The sequence below is a fragment of the Helianthus annuus genome, chromosome 15 (assembly GCF_002127325.2).
Source record: "Helianthus annuus cultivar XRQ/B chromosome 15, HanXRQr2.0-SUNRISE, whole genome shotgun sequence".
Taxonomy (NCBI): domain Eukaryota; kingdom Viridiplantae; phylum Streptophyta; class Magnoliopsida; order Asterales; family Asteraceae; genus Helianthus; species Helianthus annuus.
Window position 1 is genome coordinate 155,421,100 of NC_035447.2, and position 26,693 is coordinate 155,447,792.

Consider the following 26,693-nt stretch of genomic DNA (forward strand, 5'->3'; position numbering starts at 1 on the left):
TCTCACTAAGTGGGCAATCGAACTCAGCGCTTTCGACATCACCTATCGAACCAGAGGTCCGGTAAAAGGCCAGGCGGTGGCAGATTTCCTCACAGAGGTACCAACCGGAGAAAGCACCAAGGAAAAATCTGCCTTGCCAAGGGTATGGAATTTATATACAGATGGAGCCTCCAGTAAAGAAGGGTCGGGAGCAGGTTTAATTTTAATAGATCCGGAAGGCATAGAATACACTTACGCTCTAAGGTTTGAGTTTAAAATTTCAAACAATGAGGCCGAGTATGAAGCCCTTCTTGCAGGACTCCAAACCGCGGCAAAGGCCGGTGTAACCTCCGTACTAGCACATGTTGATTCATTATTGGTAGCCAATCAAGTCAGCGGAGAGTACGAAGCACGGGAGGATAACATGGTTCGGTATCTCCAGCAAGTTAACAGCTTAATCTCCTCTTTTGACACTTGCAAGATAGTACACATACCGCGGAGTAAGAATAAAAAGGCCGATGCCTTAAGCAAGCTCGCATCCGTAGCATTCTGTCACTTATCCAAAGAAGTTCTAGTCGAAACCTTGCAAGCCCCGGCCATCCAACAGACGGGGACGGTCATGTCAGTCTCCATGCTAGAAAAATCCTGGATGACTCCGATTGTGGATTACTTGAAAGAAGGGACGCTCCCAGAAGATAAAGCTCAGGCCCGGAAGCTAAAGGTAAAAGCGTTACAGTATCAGATTCATGATGGGCAACTTTACCGTAAGACCTTCTTAGGTCAACTCCTGAAATGCTTAACGCCGGAGGAAGCCAACTATGTCATAAAAGAAATCCACTGGGGAATATGCGGCATCCACTCCGGACCTAGGATGGTCATAGCTAAAGTTATAAACGCCGGATACTTCTGGCCGGGTATGCATCAAAGCGCGGTTAATGAGCTACAATCATGTGAAGATTGCCAGCGGCATGCTCCCATTAGTCACCGAGCCAAGAACAACCTCGTTCCTGTAACTTCGGCATGGCCGTTTCAGAAATGGGGGATTGACATTGTGGGTCCTTTCCCTGTCTCCACCGGAGGAGTAAGGTTCCTGTTGGTCGCCATTGACTATTTTACAAAATGGATCGAAGCCAAACCCCTCCGGACCATCACAGGAGATCAAGTACTGAGGTTTGTTTGGGAGAACATAGTTTGTAGATACGGAATGCCGCTCTGTGTAGTCAGTGATAACGGGAAGCAGTTTGCAGAAAAACCATCCAAAACATGGTGCGAAAGAATGCACATCGAGCAAAATTTTGCTTCGGTAGCCCACCCTCAAGCCAATGGGCAAGTTGAAAGAGCCAACCGCAGCATTGTAGAGGGCATTAAAAAGCGCTTGGGAAAAGAAGGCGTTTCATGGGCTGACGAATTGCCGCATGTCCTGTGGGCTCACCGGACGATGCCTAAGAGAAGCACCAGAGAAACCCCTTTCAGCTTGACGTACGGTACGGAAGCAGTCATCCCCGCAGAAGTAGGGATACCTACCCCCCGCATGCAGCTAACTCAAGAGGAAAACGAACAAGAACTCCTCCTGAACCTGGACCTAGCCGAAGAAAGGAGGGAACTCGCGGCAATCCGAGAAGCAAAATATAAAAAAGAGTTGGAAAAACACTATAACTCAAAAGTGAAAGAGGTCTGGTTCAAAGTCGGAGATTATGTCATGCGGAGCAACGAGGCGAGTCTAGCCGAGGGCACTGGAAAAATGTCTCCAAAATGGGAAGGTCCGTATCAAGTTGACACAGCGGGAAAGAACGGAGCATATACGCTCAAGAAGATGGACGGAACCCTCGTCCCTCGAACTTGGAATGGAACACATATCAAAAGATGTTTCCTTTGAAAATTTTCATGTTATTTCGAAAATAAGTATGTAATACGAAGGTTACGGTCTTCGTCATCTTTAATAGTCCTTGTAATGCGGATGGTTTTGCCCGCACCAAACAATGTTATTAATTCCAAGAACTACGGAGGGTTTTTGCCCGTAGATTACTTTATATGTTTTTACTATGTTAACCGGAGAAATATAACTCCGAATAAGAAAAATAGAAAGATAAACTCTTCTATCATTAACAAAGTTGCAACACAAGTATATTTTCGGTCGAACTAGGGATACTAACCCTAAAAGATAAAGACGAGCTGGTCCCGTTCGTGCTTTTCCTTCACTTAAAAAATTATCCTAACGAAATGAAACAAATCGGATCCGTGCCTCAAAATGAACGTTCTAAAAAAATGTAAAACACAAAACATGGACGCATGTATAAACGAGTGATTACATCAAAAATTAACCGGACTTGTATAAACCGGAAAGAACAAAATCATTTACAAAGGATAATTGTCAAACATAAGTAAAAGCATCATTACATTCATCCAAATTCAAAATAAGGTGCATGCCCCAAGTTACCGGACATGTCCACCTGCCAAAGAGTTAAGTAAATCAAAAACTTCCAAGGTGCATACCCCAAGGAACCAGGTATGTCCACCTCACTTCTCCGGAGAACCTCCACCTGCAAAGAAGAGAGCCTTCTTGATTTCAATAAGAGGCGCATCAATAAGCTTCGGAAGATCCTCCCCCACCGGAAATTTAAGGGTATCAAAGCAGGCAACCGCAGCATTTAGATCCTCGGCAGCGTTGCGATTCAACATCGGGACATCTTTGAAAGGGGTTTTCTTCTGCAAAGCATGTACATAGCCATTATGCAAACCGGAATTGATGCCCACAGCACTCATCGCATTGTTAACTACGGCCACGACGGCAGTCATTTCCGGGCCCTTATGGATGTTCTTTGCCAAAAGCCCGGCCCCTTCCGAAAGCATCCAAATCTTCGTTGCTTGAAGCTCTTCCACCTTAGTTTTCAGGGAAGCATTCTCCGCTTCCATCTCCTTTTCACGTCCTTTCATTTCCTCAACCCGCATCCTCAGATCAGCTCCCTCTGATTTGAGCACGTCCCGCTCTGCCAAAAGAGTTAGGAAAATTAGCAAAAGTAAAAGCACAAGTCGAAAAAGGAAAGAAGGAGCGTACCAGCCACCATGTTCGCATAAGCTACGCGGGCATTCTCAAAAGATACCTCCATCTTCGCCATAACTTCCTTATGCTGGTCATCCTTCTGCTTCATGGACTCGGAGAAGCTCTTTAACTCAGCTGCAATCTTATCACGGTCCTCCGCATCAGAGGCAGCAGCCGCTTGGGAAGATTGATTCTGACTAGTCAAGGATTTAATCTTGTCTTGCTGGGACTGAAGTTCTTGAGAAAGTTGGACAATCTTCTTCTCCGCATCTGGACTCCTCTGAATCTTACGCTTTAAGGAGCGAGCTTCCCTCTCAAGGTTCTCCCGTACCGACTCTGCTTCTACCCACCGGCGATAGAGTTCCGTCACGAAGATGTTTGACTGGGCTTGGTTGGTCAAGACCGCAGCACCTAGATCTGGGTTCTTCATCTTCCGGCTCCTGGCATGGTCTATCGGAGTGTTTATGTTGAAAAGGAGAGTTCTCGCGACCAGCGCGTCCATCACTGAGTCCTTGTTCCGAATATCCCACTCGGGAACAAACTTGTCTTCAGCAGTTGCTGGATCAATATCCATATCATCCGAGAACAAATCCGCATATCGAAAAAAGGACAACAACTCAGGTCCGAACCAAGATGAAGGAAGAGAAGACACTTGGTCCTCCTCATCTTCAATAAAGCGGTCCGGACCTAAAGATGAGTCCAGCATCGTACCTGAAAAAGTCACCACCTTGGGCTCACCATGAGTTTCCCCTTTCTCCTTGCTCGTAATCTCCGGAATCTCCGTCTCCATATTCTCTACTTCAGTACTTGGAAGAAAACCACCAGAAAAGACAGGGGTCGGTTTATTGCGAGCCAGTGCGGCCTCCTCCCTCGGAGTGAGAATCCTTCTTTGATTTTTTTAACTTTGGCAATGGAAGAGGATCAGTGGAACGTATTTGAATCGGCTCATTCTTCCTCTTACGAGAGCGAGCTTTCAGATCTACCGCTGGTATAGCAACTTTGCTTTTCAAAAAAGAAGAAGGTCGGTATTGAAGGGCCTCATCTAAGCTAACCTCCGGGTCACCATCTACGTCATCAAGAATAGATTTCTTACCAACCTGTGATCCGGACGAACCACCAGCATCTTTTGAAAACATCGGAACAAAGGAAGCAGCTTCGATAGCAGTCTGTTCAGATACATTTTGGGGAATAGAAGAAGTCGTTTCAGCAGCAGACGGTTCAGTCACATTCGGATCCGCCGGAGGGCGGATCGCCTGAGCCGAAGATACCACCTGTTTCATCAGTGGAACATCCTCTTCGCCCTGTTCCTCGAAATCAAGGTCAAAAACGTCCATATGCGGAACCTTTAAAGCATCCAGAAGAGACATTGCGGCACCTGCATTTTCAAAACGAAAAGAAAGTCAGCGAAACAACTAAGTAAAGGTGCCGAAGGGGATGTAGAGGGTCGGAACTTACGATCACTCTTTCAGCGAATAATCGGCCAATCCCTATCCCCTCGGGCCCAGGAAAAACTAACTCGACCTAACCAAAGGAAATGCTCGGAAAGGGGACGAATGGGGGATTTATGCTCAATCAGGGCATGAGCTAGATTTTGGTTAAAAATAAAGTCTTCACCAAGGTCGTAAGACATCGTCTGTTCTTTGAAGCGCCACCTCATATCCTCCGGCAGACAGCGATCGTCCAGCCAGAAAAAATTATCCTTCAAATTCTTTAAGCTAGACCGCTCGCTGGAGGACGGGGAAGGTACACCCTTCCGGTGCGCGAATGTATACCAGTCTCCGGCCGTGATAAACTCATAAAAATATCGAAAAACATTCAGGTCCGGCCTCTGGTCTAGGGCTCGGCAAGAAATTTCAAAATGATTGATACGGCTAAGACCGAACGAGTTAACTTGACAAATATGAACCCTAAAAAACTGAAGAACCCTAATTAAAAAACGAGAAAAAGGAACCCTATAATTCGCCAAATTACAGACGCGAGTATAAAAGGGAAACTTCCCTTGACGGAATGGATATATGGCTTCCTCTTCGGAAGGAAGGGTCGGGTGAAGATCTAGAGGAATCCTGTAATCTCTAATGAACTTATCCAACTGACGTTGGGTAAGCACACTCACACTCTCCGCAAGATTCTCCTTACCAGGAGCCATACTAAAAAGATAAAAAGAAAGGGACGCACCTTTCTCTAAAGAAGAAGAAGAGGAAAAAGAGGATAATAGTGGAGAAGATGATGAGAGAAGAAGAAAGTGAAAAAGAAAAAAGTGAAAAGTAAATTTATAGGAAAGTAAGTCGGTGGGGGGCCATCATTTCAAACCGTCACTTCCCACGAATTCCAACACGGGTTTCGCTAATGTCACCAGCAGGTGACTGACGGTCAAAATATGAAAGTCACCCGCACCATTCAAAGTACGCCACATCATCGATTCAGACCACTCCAAAAGCGACACGTCATTCGAATAAAACAAAACTTAAAACAACATTTTGCTAAGTCTCTACCGAGACTTAACAAACTGGGGGACTTGAAGATACATATCCGAGACCGGACATGATCCTTGGGACGAACCGGACTCCACTTGAATGGACATATGAAATAAGTCCGTTCCTTATTAAGTACCTCCAAAGACGAACCTCCATTCAAGTGCGTCTGGACGAATGACGTCATCCCAGTTGACTATTATAAATACCCCATCAAGTACAAGACCAAGTACGATTTTCTGAACATTCGTCCTTATTTTCTCTCTCTACTTTCTCTCTCTACCAATACTTATCCTCACGCCGGATGGTGGTCGCAGAGGGGCCCTCCCATCTCTGCGGCGAGCCTAACGGTTTTCTGTTTTGCAGGACTGTTACCCAAGTTCTCTTACAAGATCCAAACCCTCGTTTATAGGCTCCGGCCAAAACACGATTCTTTGGTTCTTCAATATTAGTTCAAATTTTGACATTTTATCAAGAATTTGCGAATACATGTTAACTTCCTAAATAGTATGAGGGCTATTAACAAATATGTTCAAACCCGAACTACCGGACCCGGTTAAGCTAATAACCGAACAACCCCAACGGGATAAACCCGATAGTGAATCGTTATTTGATACAATATCTATACAAAAAAAAAAAAAAAAAAAAAAAAAAAAAAAAACCGTATAACCCAATCGAAAGCAGTCGCAAGTGAATTGTGAAACTATGCGAGGCCCAACTTGAAGCCCAGATTTAGCAAGGCCCAAGTGCTTCCAACAACAAGAGCGGCGTAATTACCAAATGGGCGGTGGATATGATTAATACTACTCTCAAGTCATCCACTTTCATCACTCTTCTAACTTCCCCAACCAAATTGATAAATTTCATCTCGGGTCAAGAAATGGGTCGGGTATTTTTGGTGGAGCTGGAGGGACGGACTTACAAATGCAAGTTCTGCAAAACCAACTTAGCTCTCGCCGAGAATGTTGTCTCCCGGGTAATCTGTTATTTTGTTTGTCAAGAAATTGAGGTTAATTGCAATTGGGTAGATGTTTGGGTAATTTTGTTGTGCATGTGGTTCGGAACCCAGTAAAGAAATTTGCTGAATATGTTTAAATTTGAAGGTTTTAGTTGAACACAAGTGCCCTAGTTAGGGTTTATGTGAGACGGAAGGGCTGTCGATTCGGGCTTAGGGTTTTTTTTGCAGAACAATTGTCTAATTGGGATTTGGGACACATGACCATTTGGTTGGCAAATGTCTATGGATTGACCAAGTTTAATCATTGTCTTGTACTGTATTGGTTTAACCATTAAAGTTTCAGTTTTGTTTAAGATTGGGGGCGGTGACCAAATTTTTAACAAAGTGGTTAAATTTCTTCAAAGAAAGTTCGAATGACTTGGGTGGGACAGTCTTGAACTTTGGTTAGGCCAGGGGGTGTGGCCTCGCGCCACCCCACCAACTCAGCAATTTTGGCGCCCTCCCCCACACCCTGCATGTTACCAAGGGGCGCTACGCCAGCCCACTAACGGGCGTGAATGGGTGCATCTGGCGGGCCCCATGCCTCTTAACCAATCAGATTTTGTTTATTTTTTCTTTCTTTTTTAATATTTAATTAGGTGGGGGCGCTAGTGGGGCTTTATCCCCCACCATCATTGTTAAAGGGGGCGCCGTTATCTCAAAATCTACGTGGCGCTCACGTGGCATGGGCTTTAAACCACACCCACCAGCCTTACTATTTTAAACCTTTTAGTGATTCGAGGCCCAAATTTATATGCGCTTGACACGTCACTTCAAAGAAAGAAAAACGGGTTCATAATATAGATTGCAGGTCATTGTTTCAAAGAAAGAAAAACGGGTTCATAAGATCGAAACTAAATTGGAACTTTAGTGAAAAAAAGTTTGAGTGGAACACTCGTGAAACTTGGTTACTGTCATTTACTATTTTAGTGGTAGATGGGTCAATAACTACCTTTGACTATATGCAAATATTTAACCTAACATCCCATTCCATTCTGAGTTTGCAATATACAGCTAGTTTTCACTTTTGACAATATTTTAGTATTTCTTAAAGTTGTGCTACTAAGAGTTTTGTATCTTGATTATGTTTGTTGATTTGATCTTTTTTGTGTTACCTTTTTTTGGAATCAGGGTTTCCATTGCCGCAGAGGAAAAGCTTACCTTTTCAGCAATGTGTAAGTTGTTCAAACTACAAGAGATGAGCTGGTCTTGAATCTTGAATTTTGCAAGAAAATCTCTCGCTCATAAACAGTTTAGAGGAAGATATAATCCATACCGATTTAGACTTTTTAAATTTTAAATTAAGGACCATGTTTAAGCCAAGATCTTGGTTTAATAAGGAACGCCTCCTTTAGGCGGCACCTCATGTACACCTATGGCTCAGAATTAGGGTTGTATGGATAAACAACCAAAGGAATGGAGCAGTTTTGAAAGGTTTGCTTGATATGTAAAACATATGAGACAGACGTACATGATCGTGCCTTGGAACCAAACGCCTCGGAGTGCCTCACGCTTTTTAAACCAAGGCCAAGATTGATTGATATACTTCTTCATAGTTGGTAGATTTACAGCATTGTCTTCTTTCTTGTAATTTGTTATTTAGGGTGAATGTGACAGCTGGACCGATTGAGGAAAGGATGATGCTATCAGGATTGCATACCGTTACAGATGTGTATTGCGTATGCTGTGGACAAATTGTTGGCTGGAAATATGTAAGCAAGCACCCATGTTACAACTGTTATCACTTAACGCGTTAAGTATTAAAGATTTTCATGTTAAAACAGGAGACTGCACATGAACAATCCCAGAAGTATAAAGAAGGCAAATTTGTTCTTGAAAGGTACGCCTTGCCTTGCCTTGCCTTGCCTTTGAGCTTTTATATATTTGACTTTTTGGTTTGAATTGATTTCTATGTTTGGGCAGAGGAAGAATCATCGACGGGCTTGATTCAGAATTTTACATCGATACACGCCCGAGTTCAAGTGATGCTGAGGAAGCCTGATGGTTAACTGTAGTAAGGTAGTGATGTATGTAAAGAATAAATGGTGTAAGATAATGGAAAGATGTATTGTAGGATCTTGTGTTGGATAACATAAGTGATGTGCCATGTTCTCTCTATCTACCTCTGTTTTTTCAATGCCTTTTTTTTCCTTGGATATTAGGTAATGCCATCCAATTACCCGAGATTATTATATATATCAATTGACATTACTGCTTTGCGCCAGTGTAGCCTTCGCCCTTTGACTTTGGCCACTGAATTTTTGTTAGTTCACTTCTGGCGCCTATATAAACAACATTGGTAAGAACATTTTGCCCTTCGTCTGAAAAAGAGGTTCAGTATTGCCCTTCAAAGATTTTGATGATGGCTACCCAAAAATTGAAATTAAATTGACTTAATAGCCAAAATGGTCCCTGAGGTTTGCTCACTTTTGCCACTTTAGTCCAAAGTCTAAATTTTTTAAATCTGGGTCCCTGAGGTTTGCATTTTGTTATCATTATAGTCCAAATTTCAAAAAAGTCTAATTTTATCAGGATTTCTTACTGAATTTTGTCTTCTTCCTCATTTCTCATAAGGGCAAAATTGTCATTATAGATTATTATAAACTAATTTATATTAAAAAAAATAAAAAAAGCCTCAAAGAACTTTAAATAACCCTAATCGATCAAAACCACTCACCTTCCCCCATCATCTTCTTCCTCAGACCTGCTTCCCTTCCCCTAATCGAACATCGAACCCTAACAATGGATGACAACGAAGACTGGAACTGGTGCATCCGAAGAGAAGGCACAACGTTTAATTTGAGGAAGAAGATGATGGGGGAATGTGAGAGGTTTTGATCGATTAGGATTATTTAAAGTTCTTTGAGGTTTTTTTTTAATTTTTTTTTAATATAAATTAGTTTATAATAATCTATAATGACAATTTTGCCCTTATGAGAAATGAGGAAGAAGACAAAATTCAGTAAGAAATCCTGACAAAATTAGACTTTTTTGAAATTTGGACTAAAATGGCAACAAAATGCAAACCTCAAGGACCCATATTTAAAAAATTTGGATTTTGGGCTAAAGTGGCAAAAGTGAGCAAACCTCAGGGACCATTTTGGCTATTAACTAAATTAAATTCTATCGTCATATCAAAACTAAATAAAATAATATAGACTTGCATAATCTGACATTCGTAAACTAAGCAATGAGGGTTCCAAGAGGGGCCCTTCAGGGGGGTTTAGGGGTGTTTATGGTCCGGTGTGGTCGGTTTTTGGGTCAAATCGTGAACTAAACCGTTAGTCACGGTTTTTGGTAATTGAAAACCGAAACCGAACCGTTGAATTCTTAAACCTAATCAAACTGAACCGTTATTAACGGTTTAGTTTCGATTCGGTTTCACAGTTTGGACTATTTGGGCCTTATTTACTAAAAATGAATAAATAAAAAAAATGAAAAAAGAAACTGTCCAAATTAGAGGATATCATAATACTTATCCATAGTGTTTAAACCAAGCTGATTTAAATACCCTTGCTATATCCACAAATTCTACATAGCTCCACAGGTAGTCCAAATACGGAATACACATCAAAATACACACATGCCCAAGTACATTAAAATACAAGCTTTGGACTGTGGCAACTGTTAGTTTGTTACATCAAAAAGACATACCCATTTATAACTTTTTTAAAAGCCACTTTTATAAATAAAAAAAATATATAGCATAGTATTCATATTAAAGATAAAAAATACTTAATTTTATAGTATAATTAAAAAAAAAAAAACTAATAGAGTATATAAAAATTATTTTAGTTTAAAAAACTCGGTGGAATTAGGTATTAATGGAAAATGGGTAAATGACTAAAATACTCCCAACTTGATAGTATTAATTATTAATTATAAGTGTTTTAATTATAATAAATTCGTATATTAAGAGGTCGTGTTGGTTTTAGTTCAATTGAAAAGGCCACAAGATCATCTTCTCGTGATCTCATCCGATATCAGAACCAGATAGACAGATTTAGCGGTTTCAATATGCTACCGATTCATCGTTTAAATCGATCTTAATTTTCCCTTTTCTTTTGTTGTTTGCATATATTTTGATCTCGCAGGTGTCAAGAAAGAAGCAAACAGTTTGTGAAAGCAGGTGTTGGGATTCAGTGGTGTCAATTTAACTTTTATCAAAACAGGTTTGATATATTTTATTAACTAAATATATAATTAATAAAAACGCAGCGGAATAAATATAAATAATCAACACCAAAAGTGAACCGAACAGGATCATGGTTACAAACATGCAAATACGGTATATGAAATAATTAATCTACCGATGAAAAAAATTATACCCTTGTGGTTAATAATTAACTGTGTGAGACACCGAGATACAACGAACTAGTGCTAGAACACGAACAGGTAACCGAGTGTGGCTCGCGGTACAAGGAATCGCGAGAAAAAGAAAAAGGGGGCGACACCTTTTGCTTAGTGGCGGCTCCTTCTTTGTCTGGTCGTTCTAATAGAAAAACAAAGAAAAGGAATCCCTTTTATCTTTTTCTCTCTTACGGCTGTAATGCCCAATTTGCATATGTCAATTAGAGTTATTAATAATATGTATATATATTAGATTAATAACCCTAATTATCTTTTAGGCTACTAAAGCCCAACGCGTCTAGTACAAGCCCAAAATCGATATTAAGCCCGAGAAACAAAGTTTAATTAAATAAGTAATTAAACGTTATATTATTTATAACCCGTATAAATAATAAATTCTGTTTCTCGTGGATATATAATTATTCTAGATAATTATATATTTCGTTCCGTTAATTGTTCGTGGTCACCAGTTAACCAAGTTAAGTGGATTTAATGTTCGTTGCCCAAGGTATAACTCTTACGGGTCATAGCTCGGTCAGCAGCGTTGACTTATCGAACCCGTACATATAAATCTAACAATCTCCCACTTGGACGGTCTTCGATAAAATCCTCAACGCAGACAGTCAGCGGCGCTCTAGCTGCACATGGCTGCCCCCAACAAGGTATGACACTTTAAAGTCATTAACCAAAACACCTTGCCATTAGTAACAACTTACTATTGCAAGACAATAGACTTATGGTAATTGTTGTCATTCATCCTTTCTGTAAAAGACATCAATTGAATCAATGAGACATGGATTAAGTTCATTCTCATATGGTGTTCAATTATTATTGTTCTCGATCAAGAGTCAAAGTGGTCCGAACAAACACACAGTAAGTTTGGGTAAGGCCTTACACTTCACCAGTTTGAATCAATGAGGGCGCCACAATGTCTAACTGTTACATATCATGTAAGAGTACAGAATCCCATATCGACTACATACAACTCCCACTAAACTTCAGAACTATTCCCAATTAAAGCCTTTATGACTGGCAGTTACGCGACAATGGTTGACAGTAATCAAAGAATAATCCTTGGTAAACGGAAGTTCTAATATGTATCTCAGGTCAAAGGATACTAAATGAGTATACCAGTATCAAAGCATCTTATGACTAAGATCCATGAAGATGATTTGATGCGAGTTACATCCAACGTCATTCTCAATGAGGTTTGTGAATTTGGAAGTCAACTCCTTGAGTCCAAAGTCAGAATAGTCTTAATTCAGAATCGTTCCCACGAGTCTGACCGACTACGGATAGTTTAGAATGCAAGATTCACGGATTAAATGTATTAAAATCGAACACAGTTATAAGATTCAAAATTGCATTTAACCAGTAAATCAAAATTGAATTCAAAAGTACAACTGTTAAAAGTTCGTACATCCAAATACTAAATCAAAACATACTGCTAGCTAATCTAAGCCCGATAGCACCCATGTGCTGATCATGCTTGTCCTGAGTCATGGGCTTAGTCAACGGGTCTGCTAGGTTTTGATCTGTGTCCACTTTGCTTATCACGATGTCTCCACGTTCCACAATTTCCCGTATGTAGTGGAATTTTCTTAGAATGTGCTTAGCCTTGTGATGAGACCTAGGCTCTTTGGCTTGAGCAATAGCACCTGTGTTATCACAGAATATCTCGATGGGTTTCTTAATGCTTGGAACCACATCGAGGTCGGTTATGAATTTCTTTATCCAAGCAGCCTCCTTTGCAGCATCTGATGCGGCTATATATTCAGATTCGGTGGTTGAATCCGCCACCACACTCTGCTTGGAGCTCTTCCATGAGATAGCTCCTCCATTCAGAGTGAATATGAAACCTGATTGTGAGCGAGAATCATCTCGGTCAGTTTGAAAACTGGCATCAGTGTAACATCTTACAGTGAGCTCTTCTTCTACTCCTCCAAACACTAAGAACATATCTTTAGTTCTTCTCAGATACTTCAGAATGTTCTTGACAGCAGTCCAATGGGCAATGCCAGGAGTTTGCTGATAACGACTAGTCATGCTTAAAGCATGTGAGACGTCAGGTCTAGTACATAACATAGCATACATGATAGAACCAATCGCTGAAGCATATGGAACTACTTCCATTCGCTTAATTTCAATGTTCGTTGAAGGAGATTGGGATTTGTTCAACACAGTCCCTTTAGTCATAGGAACACCTCCTTTCTTGGAGTTTTCCATCTTAAAGCGTGTCATCATTTTGTCTATGTATGTACTTTGACTTAGCCCTAGAAGCCGCTTAGATCTATCCCTATAGATCTTGATTCCTAGAATATAAGCTGCTTCTCCAAGATCTTTCATTGCAAAACAAGTTCCCAAATAGTGTTTAACTTCGTTAAGCATAAGGACGCTGTTTCCAATAATCAGTATATCATCCACATACAGGATGAGGAATGATATAGTGCTCCCACTAGCCTTTCTGTAAACACAAGGCTCATCTTCATTTTTGACAAAACCAAACTCTTTGATCTTTTGGTCAAAACGAAGATTCTAGCTACGAGACGCCTGCTTGAGTCCATAAATGGACTTATTCAGCTTGCACACCATATTAGGATATTTTGGATCAACAAAACCGTCTGGCTGAACCATATAGACATCTTCAGAGAGATGCCCATTAAGAAAAGCGGTTTTGACATCCATTTGCCATATCTCGTAGTCATAGTACGCGGCTATGGCAAGCAATATCCTGATCGATTTGATCATAGCAACGGCCGAGAAGGTTTCATCATAGTCAATACCCTGAGTTTGAGTGAAACCCTTCGCAACTAGCCGTGCTTTAAAGGTGTGTACATTTCCATGCATATCGGTTTTTCTCTTGAAAACCCATTTGCTCCCTACTGCCCGAGATTCGGGGGGTAGCTCAACCAAGTCCCAGACTTGATTATCACGCATAGATTGCATCTCAGCGTTCATGGCTTCCAGCCATTCGCAGATTCAGGATCTGAGATAGCAGATTTGTAGTTAGTAGGTTTGTTAGACATCTGTTACATTAAACATCTGTTACATAAGCAAAGAGATTTTAATTAGTATTTTCGATGTATATTTCCTTATTTAATTAATGACCCATTACAGTAATTAGAACAAGGAATGAGAATCTGGCTATGTCAGTAGTAAAGGCAGCTGTGGCATGCACTTTAGTAAGTGACTAGGTAGACTGACAACGAGTGTCAATTGTGAGAATTGCACAACTCTCGAGTATGAGGCCGCTAAGACAACTCTTGTCTATGCATTGATACGTTTAGCCTCATCTATGCCGACTTTTTACTTTTGAGACAGCTGGAGCATGTGGTGAGAAAAGAAAAAGTAATAGTCGTCCTAAAAGAGGTACGTGTGGAAGGGCCGAATGTGTCAACGAAACCCTTGCACCTTGGAAGGATATGCTAGACATCAAGTGTGGTGCTGTGGCTCCAAACACTGATGGTTCGCTTTACGTTCCAAGTGTAGCTTATGATAGGATGGCATAGACTATTGATTTTAATTATGGGTTAATTTAATATTTACCAAGTAGGGTCGTAAGAGCCAATTTTAAAGTACATATTTAGTCGTGACATCTTGATGAACCCTTTCATCTCTCAGGACACTTAATTTTAAATAACCTATTAAAACTAAGTTTGTCGCGACTTGTATAACCATATAAAAGTTAATAGTTTTAAAACTATTAAGTTATGAGTTTTAGAAAGTTAAAACTTGTAAATTTCAAAAACTCTAATGGTTATTATTTTAAAATAAATTATTTGTTTTATAACAAATATTTACAAGTTGTAAAAATCAATTTAGAACTTGTTATAATAGATTGTGAACATTTTAAAACACCTTTTAAAAGTTTGGTATTAGGTTGGTTGTAATATAACAACTTATATGATAAAAGCAACCATAATAGCAAAAATAAATATGTAAATCTTTAGGCCATTTTGTTTGATCTTGCTAGAGCCAAATAGCAAGACCAAACTGGGTCACGGGGTAACAAACAACCACAAGGATGGACCTAGTGCATCTAGTTGTCTTCAGCAGCTCCTTGATTCCTGTAATGTCTTCTGTTTTGTCTTCAGGTCTTCAACTTTATATTATAATATAAAATATAACAAAATTGAAACCCTAATCTATTACAACTTTGAGCCACAAAGTGGGCCAAAACCATAAAACAAAACAATAACAAAAACAATAATACAAGTGTAAGGTTGGCCAGATTTACATATTCAACACAGTCATATTAAAGAGGGCAATCTTTTGGTCAAATAAAAATAAATAAAACTTTTGACCAAATAACTTTTTGCCCAAGAAATATTTAGATCTGAAACTTTAAACAAGTTAGAGTTTGAGATCTATAACCGGTTAAAAGGACCGGTTCCGATTTGCATGTTGTAAGCGTGGCTCTGATACCACTGTTGGGATTCAGTGGTGTCAATTTAACTTTTATCAAAACAGGTTTGATATATTTTATTAACTAAATATATAATTAATAAAAACGCAGCGGAATAAATACAAATAATCAACACCAAAAGTGAACCGAACAGGATCATGGTTACAAACATGCAAATACGGTATATGAAATAATTAATCTACCGATGAGAAAAATTATACCCTTGTGGTTAATAATTAACCGTGTGAGACACCGAGATACAACGAACTAGTGCTAGAACACGAACATGGTAACCGAGTGTGGCTCGCGAAACAAGGAATCGCGAAAGGGGGCGGCACCTTTTGCTTAGTGGCGGCTCCTTCTTTGTCTGATCGTTCTAATAGAAAAACAAAGAAAAGGAATCCCTTTTATCTTTTTCTCTCTTATGGCTGTAATGCCCAATTTGCATATGTCAATTAGAGTTATTAATAATATGTATATATATTAGATTAATAACCCTAATTATCTTTTAGGCTACTAAAGCCCAACGCGTCTAGTACAAGCCCAAAAGCGATATTAAGCCCGAGAAACAAAGTTTAATTAAATAAGTAATTAAACGTTATATTATTTATAACCCGTATAAATAATAAATTCTGTTTCTCGTGGATATATAATTATTCTAGATAATTATATATTTCGTTCCGTTAATTGTTCGTGGTCACCAGTTAACCAAGTTAAGTGGATTTAATGTTCGTTGCCCAAGGTGTAACTCTTACGGGTCATAGCTCGGTCAGCAGCGTTGACTTATCGAACCCGTACATATAAATCCAACAGCAGGTCATTGTAGAATGTCACAGGAGTAAAAACAATTGGTTGTTGCTTCCTCTCGCCTCTAATTCTTCCAGATGTTGGAACGAGATTGTGAAGGTGGGAGAAAGATGTACTTCGGATGGTAGGAAGCTGAATTCTTTTTTCTATGGTTCGGTTGGAGATGGCAAGTCTATAAGGTTTTGGTGTGATTTGTGGATTGGGGAAACGCCTCTTCGAGAATCATGTCCTAATCTAATTAGATTAGAAAAATGTGAACATTGTATGGTTGAAAGCAGAATCGCCCTTGGAAGCACTGTTAAAAATTTGAAATGGAATTGGAAAAGTGAGCCTACGACAGTTGAGGAGGTTGGAGAACTTTTTGGGCTTTTGGAGCAGATCCATGATTACGTTTGGGATCAGTGAGTGGATTCGTGGAAATGGGTAGGTGGTGGCCCAACTAATTATATGGTATATGCGGTTAAACAACTATTTATTTCGGCTCAGAATTATAGCGATTTTTATAAAATGAGATGGAACGGATAGATCCCTTTGAAGTGCAATGTTTTGGCTTGGCGAGCAGAACTAGATGAACTCCCAACTAGGGTGGAATTGACGAAGAGATGTATGATTTTACAAGATATAAACTGTCTGTTGTGTGGCGATTCTATGGAATCATCGGCTCATTTATTTACTGCTTGCATTTTTGCATTAGAGGTGTGGGATCGGGTTGCGAACTGGTGTAGGTTACCTGCGTTTGAGGTTAGGGATTTACTTTATAGCAAAAAGGTTTGAAGCTGCGGAAACATGAGACGAGGACGGTTCACGGGATTGTCTTAACGACTTTATGTTGTATTTGGATTGCCAGAAATGAGATGGTTTTTCAAAGGAAGAACGCTAAAGTGGTGGATGTTATCATGAAGATTAAAGCTAGTTTTTTTTTTTTGGTTTTAGAAATAGATCTAAATTCCAATGTATAGAATGGAAGGATTGGTACAATTCCCCTCTTAGGCTAAAGGATATGGGGGTCATGGTTGGGATATGATTCGCCACCTAGGAACATTAATTGAAGGATACACCATCCTCTTGCTTGATCTATCATGGTTTGCATGGATTAAACCATGGCAACCATGGTCCTCCTTTCCATTTTTCAAGAAATCATTTTCTTTTTTCTTTAGACAAAGATAAATTAAAATAATAAGGGGCTAGTGGTTTGGGTCATGACCATATCTCTAGGGTAGTGGTTTTAAATGATGGATTAGAGGTGTGTTACATGACACTAACGTGGAGGGTCATGGTGGTCATGAGGGTCATGACCACACCCTATAGCCTTGTATTGATGTAACTTCCGGTTTTCCTTGCGGTAGTTGTTTGGTGAATGAAGTTTTATCTTTCAAACAAAAAAAAAATAGTAGCTTAATGGGATCTTCCCCCAGAAGAAAATACTCCAGTCTCAAGGTTTCTTCAGAGGTATGTCGATCAATTTATACAACTTTTTAGATCTAGGGGCTTTTTTTTTTTTTGAAAATTGATTTTTTTAGTATGTATCGAAATGTATACATAACATTGTTTCAAGTTTAAAAATTTACATCGAGATAGTTGGTAAACGGGCTACAAGCTGCGCCGCTACCCCTTTTTGAATAGCAAAACTAAGCCTTTTAAAAACTACGTCCATAGATCTCGGGGTCATAACATTACTATGCATGACCCTTTGAACTCGACTAAGTAGGTCCACAGCCTCTGGCGCCAGAAAACCAAAAGTATCAAAAGCAAATGGGATAAACACGTGCTGGTTGTCAAGGCACGCTTTCTCATGCTTGATCACTTTACCCGAAGCAGCCTTTAAAGCAGTCTGACCCACTGTGAAAGCACTACTCCCTAAGCCCACAAGTGGGGAAACCCCTGTTAGATCCACACATGCGTGTTTTCCTCCTACCCATCCAAAGACTAGAATGTCAGCTGGTCGAATGGTAGATCTCCTTCCAACGGGTCTGTTAAGAAATTAACGGGTGCCTCTTTCTTAGCAGAAATGCTAGCGCACCTGAATATGTCAAAAAGGACATCCCTAACCAAATCATGTCGGTATTTAAACCCCGAGAGCTCTCCACAATGAACTGCCACGCCTTATGACAAACCGGGCATACCCATCAACTAGAAATAAAGGAATCATGAGGCGATACTTAAGGATAGTACGGTACTCCACCGGCGACATATGCTGGCCTAACCCATCTATAGGTATAGCAAGAAGAAAATCTTGTGCATGTGGTGCTCGGAGACAAAACAACAAACAACTATACTAGATTACATATTTACAAACGAACACCATTCCCCCCATTCTATCTCTTTATACTTAGATCTTTTCGAAAACCAAAGATAACCCAAGGCCTTAACTTCACTAATGATATTATCAAGCTTTATCGGAGTATCCGAGAACCTAGCCTTATTTCTAGCGCGCCACAACCACCAACAAACAATCATGATAATCCCTTGAACCGCGACTTCCTTCTTCTCCGAAACCCTGAGCTCTTTGTATAGTGTGAATAGGTCTTTAAGCGAAAAGGCGAATATACCGGGTATTTTGCACCATGAACTAATGATGTTCCAAACAATCGCAACCGAGTGACAGGCGATGAAAATGTGCTCAGCTGTTTCTTCGCTTGAGTTGCAGAACGAGCAAGATGAAGGATTAAGAACAACCTTCCTTTTTTTCAAAAGGGTTTGGATTTCTTGTCTGGGTTTTTCGAAATTGGTGTTGGGATCATCGTAATTTCATTTATTTGGCTGATTGTTGATAATTATGCACAATGTGTTGGATCAGTTCTGTTTGTACATGAAGGAAAACATTAAAACATACCTGTTATAGCAGACAGTGCGTTGGAGAATCCAGCAATGGAGTTCGACATGCTTGTCATCGTGATCTGGTTCCTCCTTAGGGTGCTGACTAATGATGGGGCTAAGAAAAACTGAAAAGGGATATCGGCTAGGAGAGGAGGTCGAAGTTATGATGTTATGGCTAATGGGGTGTGTGTAATTGTGTAACTGAGTAACCCCTTGACCTCCACATAATTCTCCTTATATAAGCACCCAGGAGGAAACCTAATTAGTTAATAAGGGTAATATGGTCCATCAACAATTACCAACTAATTATTTAATAGGTTATTAAATATTTTGATCTATATTATGTAAATGATTATGATGGCTATAGATTAAATATTAATACATAATATATTTAATCTTACATTCTCCCACTTAGCCGAGTAATCATTTACTATGAGTATTAGATAAGCCTGATCAGGAGTTAACACTCATTTTAGCCTTAAACAAGTACTATAGCAGAAAAATACAGCCGTTGAATCATTATGCGACTCAGGACCCCCATTAATCATACTATAGCCTTAATTTAAAACCTAATCGTCATGATCAAAATACGCGTAAGCCCTTTGTTTGACTTGTAACTTTATTTGTCTATATGCCATTATACTGGTTGAACATATTCTAAGAGACATACAAAATCAAACTGAGGAAATTTCATTAATCATAAAACATAAGCTAGTACAATATGCTTAAATAAGGTCTTTACTAAATCCTATATTCCGAACATGTTCTTCGTAAACCTTAGGAGGGAGACCTTTAGTCATCGGATCCGCAAGCATATCCTTAGTACTAATATACTCGATACAAAGATTATTTTCCTCAACTCGTTCACGTACAAACAGATATTTTGTATCGAGATATAAACCAGCTCCAGTCGAACTGTTACTATTCGAGAAACTAACGGCAGCTGAATTATCACAGTAAAGCTTCAATGGTCTAGAAATGGAATTAACGATTTTGAGTCCAGTGACCAGGTTTCTAAGCAACATTCCATGACAGGTTGCGTTATAAACAGCAATGTACTCTGCCATCATTGTGGAAGTTGTGGTCAACTGTTGTTTATGACTCTTCCAAGAGATAGGGCCGCCTGCTAACATAAAGATATAGCCCGAAGTGGATTTCTTGTCATCTTTGCATTTGGCAAAGTAAGAATCAGAATAGCCCACCACTTCTAAATGATCACTTCTTCTATAAGTCGGTTTATAGTCTTTCGTCCCTTGCAGATATCGAAGTACCTTCTTAGCTGCTTTCCAGTGATCTAAGCCAGGAATAGTCTGATAACGGCCTAGCATTCTAGCAATATAAGCGATATCTGGGCGAGTACAGACTTGAGCATACATCAAGCTCCCGACTACTGACGCGTAAGGTATCTGGCTCATTTGCTCCTTCTCAACCTCTGTTGTCGGACACTGGAATGAACCGAAAACATCTCCGTTAACTACTGGAGCGAAGGAGGGTTTGCACTGTTGCATGTGGTAACGTGTAAGGACACGATCTATGTAAGCCCTTTGGGACAATCCTAAGATCCCTTTGTGTCTCTCTCGGTGAATTTCGATGCCAATGACGTAAGAAGCATCTCCGAGATCCTTCATGTCGAAGTTATGCGAGAGTAACCGCTTCGACTCATGCAACATGTCTAAACTATTACTTGCCAATAGAATATCATCTACGTAAAGGACAAGTATAGTAAAGTTGCTCCCACTCATCTTGAGGTAGGTGCATTGATTCACTTGATTCTTCATAAAACCTTGCTTCTTCATGACTTCATCAAACTTGAGGTACCACTGACGTGATGCTTGTTTTTAACCCGTAAATGGATTTCTTCAACTTACAGACTAGATGCTCCTGACCTTCAGGTTTAAAGCCTACAGGTTGTTTCATGTAAACATCTTCGTCCAAATCTCCGTTAAGGAAAGCGGTTTTAACGTCCATCTGATGCAGCTCTAAATCGAAATGAGCTACTACGGCCATGACGATCCTTAATGAATCTTTACGAGAGACAGGTGAAAACGTCTCTTGATAATCAATTTCCTCTTTCTGAGTGTATCCCTTTGCAACCAATCTCGCTTTGTAGCGTTCAACGTCCCCATTCGGATCCAGTTTTGTTTTGAACACCCATTTGCATCCTACGGGTTTGACTCCGTTGGGTAATTCTACCAGATCCCAAACGTCATTTTTCTTCATGGATTCAAGCTCATCAATCATTGCTTTATTCCATTCAGAAGACTGATCACTGCTAATGGTTTCATTGTAAGAGATAGGATCATTGAGCTTTCCGGGATCCATTTCAGTCAGGTAGGTAACATAATCATCCCAATTAGTAGGCCTTCTTTCCCTAGATGACCTCCTGAGTGGATTATCGGGTTCAGCGTTGTCGTGGTTATGAGTGTTTGATGTGCCTTCGTCATGAGGTATAATGGGTTCTGTTGTAGAGGTGAATTTGGAGTTGGTGCAGTAGCTTCAGGTGCAGTAGTTGCATTGGGTACAAGAGGAGTAATCGGAGTAATGGTAAGCGACGAGTCTCCCCCCCCCCTGCGTCTTGTACTTCTTGCAATTCTTCGTAAGGGTTGGTACTGCTCCCACTGACCTTGAAATCCTCCAGGAACGCGACACGCTTGGTTTCAACAATACGGGTGACATGTGATGGAAAATAGAAACGATAACCCTTAGAGTTCTCAGGATACCCGATAAAGAAACAAGTAACTGTTTTAGGGTCAAGTTTCCTTAGGAAAGGATTGTAAAGTTTTGCTTCAGCAATGCAGCCCCATACTTTCATATATTTAAGACTCGGTTTCCTTCCTGTCCAAAGTTCATAAGGAGTTTTAGGGACAGACTTAGAAGGAACTCTATTGAGTATATGCACAGCTGCTTTTAACGCTTCAGTCCAGAGGAATAATGGTAAATTAGTGTTGGTTAACATACTGCGCACCATGTTCATAAGGGTACGGTTTCTTCTTTCAGCGACACCGTTCTGCTGAGGTGTACTAGGCATGGTGTATTGGTTCACAATCCCCTGGCCCTTACAAAACTCATAAAATGGACCAGGAGCTTGACCCACATCAGTATGTCTTCCATAATATTCACCACCTCTATCTGATCTCACAACTTTAATCTGACGATCTAATTGCTTTTCAACTTCAGCCTTATAATCCTTAAAAGTTGTTAGAGATTCAGATTTCTCCTTAATAAGATAAAAGTACATGTAACGAGAATAATCATCAATGAAAGTGATAAATGAAGTATGTCCTGTTATGCCAGCGATTTGGTAGGGACCACTAATGTCAGTGTGAATGAGTTCTAATAAATTAGAACTCCTAGTGGCACCTTTCTTATTCGCTAATGTCATTTTACCTTTAAGACATTTGACACATGTTCCAAAATCAGAAAAATCTAGAGGAGGTAAGACTTCATCCTTTACTAGACGATTTAATCGTTCTTTTGAAATGTGGCCTAAACGCTGATGCCACAACATGGATGAAGTCTCTAAGTCTCGTTTCTCTTCCATCTTTGTGAGTGATTCATTAATGTTATATGACAACAAAGATTTGGAAAAGCCATCATCTAGTTCTAATCTATAGAGACCACCATCCAGAACACCAGCACCATAAAGAACAGAATCATAGAGGATAGAGAGTTTGCGATGGCCATGGGAAACAATAAAACCGTCCATGTCTAACTTTGGTCCTGATACAAGGTTCCGAGTTACCTCAGGAACATATAAGGTATCATAAAGTTTAATACATAAACCAGTTTTCATAACTAATTGTAATGTTCCAATGGCCTTCACTTCTAATTCTCGATCATCCCCAACCTTAAGCGTTCTTTGGTTTCTTTCCAGCTTCCGTATTGAAAGGAATCCCTTAGTAGAATTGGTAACATGAACCATAGAACCAGAATCAAACCACCAAGAATTAGCAGGAACACTTAAATTATAGGACTTCAAGTATCATAAAATAATCGTTACCTTTTGTTAGCCAGCCACTCCTTAAAGTCAGGGCATTGCTTCTGCATGTGTCCTGTCTTTTTACAGAACTTGCAGCGGATACTGCCTAAGGAGTTCTTAGAGCTGGAAGGTGCACTTGTATTAGGATTAGGATTAGGCCTTTGGACTTTTGAAGCATCCTCCTCTGATAATTGTTCTTCCTTTTCTTAGAATTTGAGGTAGTGAAGTTTGCAACATCAGTATGGCGATCCATCCTCATACGCTCTTCCTCCTGTGCGCACATAGCGACCAGTTCACTCATTGTCCATTTGTCCTTCAGAGTGTTGTAATTGATCTTGAATGCTTCAAAGGACGAAGGAAGCGAAGTAATGATGAAATGAACAAGGAAACCATCACTGATTTCCATTTCCAGCCCCTTCAGCTTATTGGCCATGTCATTCATCATCATGATGTGCTCGCGAATGCCGCTCCTCCCATCATACTTAGTTGTCACCAGCTTGAGAATAAGGGTACTAGCGTGTGCTTTAGACGTCCCCTTGAACTGCGCCTCCACAGAAGCCAAGTAGGTTTTAGCATCTTCAGAATCAGGAATAGCTCCCCTGATAGCATTGCTTATGGTCTGCTTCATAAACATGAGACACATGCGGTTACACCTAGTCCATTTTTCATGAAGTATCTGCTCAGCAGCAGTACTCTGAGTGGTAAGGTCCGCTGGCTTATTCTCCCTTAGAGCATAATCAAAATCCAGCAGCCCAAGCGTAAGCATGAGAACATCCTTCCATGCAGCAAAGTTATCACCAGTCAAAGATGGAATCCCCTGATTTGGTGCTGATAATGGAAATAAGATGAGCAAGTTATGATACTAAGGAAGAAGTCCTAATGTGATCTAAGGGCACGTTAAACTAAGGCAGACATAAATAATGACCATTTTACATTATGAAGCTGTGATATTGTCTATTACTAACATCAAAATAATAGACTTAGTTAAAAATTCTACTTAAATGAAGACAAAACAGCTTTGGCCAGAAGTGTAATCATTTAAGCATATGTGCAAAGTGGTTGTAACAAATCAACTTTGGCCAGAAATTGAGACAATCACTTTAGTTATGCACTTGTTAAGTATGCCATCTATGAAAGAATTAAATCAGCTTTGGCCAGATATTAAAACATTCATGCTTATGATGCACACTTAACATAGCTTTCGTAATACTTGAACGATAAGTAGATGTATCAAGTCAGCTTTGGCCAGAAATGATATATCAAAATTCATTCAAGTTAAGCTATTTCGGTTTTGTAAAACATTATCTGATTCTGATTATTTAACTAAGTAATTACAAAACCAAAATTTTTAGCTCACATTTAAACAGCCTAAAATAATGAGGTTTCGAGTCAGGTCTCGACTGAGTTATGAGATCTCGAGTCAGTTATGAGGTCTCGAGTCTCAACCTTGTTGTCATGAGTCGGACCATGGTCTCGACTACTATATCTTATGAGATCTCGAGTCATGATGAGGTCTCGAGTCGCAACCACGGTCTCGAGTTATGACGTTATGGTCTCGAGTCAAGATCTTATGATTTCGAGTCGAGACCTTTGTCTCGAGTTGTAGACCTTTGAGCCCTTATGATTTCGAGTCGAGACCTTATGGTCTCGAGTCGAGATCTGTTGGTCTCGAGTTGTGAAGGTTTAAGGACCTGATGATTTCGAGTCGAGACCTTATGGTCTCGAGTCGAGACTGATGGTCTCGAGTCGTAATCTGATGATCTCGAAGTTTCCTGTTAACAGTTGTTTATTGTGATAACATAACTGAAAATTCGAAATCTAAGGGATTATAAGATATCATTTCCTGTTTTAAGATGATCTAATTTTATCAACATATTTCGAAAAAATTGTAACTGTTTATCTAATAACAATTTTCGAATAAAGTTAAAAGATAAAATTGGATCAAACATGGAAAAAACACTCATTAATCCTAAAACATTCCAAAACATAATAGAATTTTCGAATTTTCCTAAGAACATGATGAACACTAAAAAACATAAAACATAAATTCTGGAACCCGGAACCTGAATATTAATAGTTTTTTCTAAACAGATTTCGGCTAAAACATAACCCAGTTGAATTTGAGTGAACATATAATTAACCTTTTTCCCGAAAACAGATATCTCGAGTCGATCTTCATGACTCGAAACCGGCTGTTATAGTTTTAAAGTTACAAAAATCCGTTTTCCAAGTTTCAATCCCAGAATTATGGATACGAAAACAGAACTGACTAATCAACATATGCTCTGATACCACATGTTGGATCAGTTATGTTTGTACATGAAGGAAAACATTAAAACATACCTGTTATAGCAGACAGTGCGTTGGAGAATCCAGCAATGGAGTTCGACATGCTTGTCATCGTGATCTGGTTCCTCCTTAGGGTGCTGACTAATGATGGGGCTAAGAAAAACCGAAAAGGGATATCGGCTAGGAGAGGAGGTCGAAGTTATGATGTTATGGCTAATGGGGTGTGTGTAATTGTGTAACTGAGTAACCCCTTAACCTCCACATAATTCTCCTTATATAAGCACCCAAGAGGAAACCTAATTAGTTAATAAGGGTAATATGGTCCATCAACAATTACCAACTAATTATTTAATAGGTTATTAAATATTTTTATCTATATTATGTAAATGATTATGATGGCTATAGATTAAATACTAATACATAATATATTTAATCTTACACAATGTTCTCTGTCAATTTAGGAATCATAACTGTTATTATAAGCAGGGGCGTTCATCGAACAAGTTGAATTTCGGGTTATTAGTCAATATGAAGTTTTGACATCTGAATTTGAATTCGCCCAACATTAACTATTTTCCTCAACATTAAACAATTTAACACATACATAATAAAAACACCATCAAAACAATCCTCACAACCCTCTTGTTACTTTTCATACCCGCTTTTCATAAAATCACATTTAAACTTATCATATTTACCTCCTATACATGTCATCATTTTTTAAAAGTATTCTTTTTGTTACAAAACAAATTCAAAAGTATAAAAAATTATTGTAGATGTTTTTTTTTTTCAAAATTTTTGTTTGTTTTTATATTAATTTAAAAAACATATTTTTTAATGTGTTCACTTTGATCGAAAGTCTTAAACTGGTTTTAAGTTGCTTATAACATACTCCTTACACTAATTAAATTTGAACTTATATAGATTGTTAATTTATAGTTTGATAAAATTATTTTAGTACCTATTGTTTATTTGTTCACTTACATAGATGATTTGAATGATTAAGATGTGCTAGGGCTATAAGCACTATTTTAAAAGAAAAACTTTATTACTTTTTAATAAATAAAAATGGTTAATTATTTTATAAACACATTTAAAGTATTAAAAATTATAAAAGTAAGTCCTTTAAAATACAAGCTAGACGAGAGAAAAACATAATATAGACTTTTTTTTAAACGAGAGTTCAAAAAAATTTTTTATTGTTTTTATAAAAATGTTATTATTTATTTGTAAAGATGTTCAATAAAAAAGCATAATCACAATACTGTTTGAGAAAGTGTCTTTAAAAACAATATCTGAGAACTTTTAAAAAAATATGTTTTTAAATAAAAACTAAAAGACAATTCTTAAAAAAAACGTCTGAAATCTTTTTTTACAATTTTTAATTTGTTTTGTAACAAAAAGAATATTTTTTTAAAATGATAATTTGTATAGGGGGTAAATATTACTAGTTTTAATATGATTTTATAGAAATGGGGTATAAAAAGTAATAAGAGTGGGGTACATTTACTCATTTAGCCTACCCCAAACATAATTAGGTTAAGGGCATGTTTGGCTAA

General features: G+C 39.0%; 1 protein-coding gene across 1 annotated transcript; it reads left to right on the forward strand.

Moving 5' to 3' along the window:
- The first annotated feature begins 6,273 nt into the window (after positions 1-6,273).
- LOC110912929 (protein yippee-like At5g53940) lies at positions 6,274-8,624 on the forward strand. Its single transcript, XM_022157768.2, has 5 exons — positions 6,274-6,466; positions 7,619-7,662; positions 8,091-8,199; positions 8,272-8,327; positions 8,411-8,624. Exons 1-5 carry the CDS (start codon positions 6,284-6,286, stop codon positions 8,487-8,489), a joined length of 471 nt encoding a protein of 156 aa, XP_022013460.1. The 5' UTR covers positions 6,274-6,283; the 3' UTR covers positions 8,490-8,624.
- The last annotated feature ends 18,069 nt before the right edge of the window (positions 8,625-26,693 follow it).

Coding starts and splice junctions, on each gene's coding strand:
- LOC110912929 (XM_022157768.2), top strand. CDS start 6,284: ATGATTAATACTACTCTCAAGTCATCCACTTTCATCACTCTTCTAACT. Junction 8,200..8,271: donor AAATTGTTGGCTGGAAATAT/GTAAGCAAGCAC, acceptor ATGTTAAAACAG/GAGACTGCACATGAACAATC. Junction 8,328..8,410: donor GGCAAATTTGTTCTTGAAAG/GTACGCCTTGCC, acceptor ATGTTTGGGCAG/AGGAAGAATCATCGACGGGC.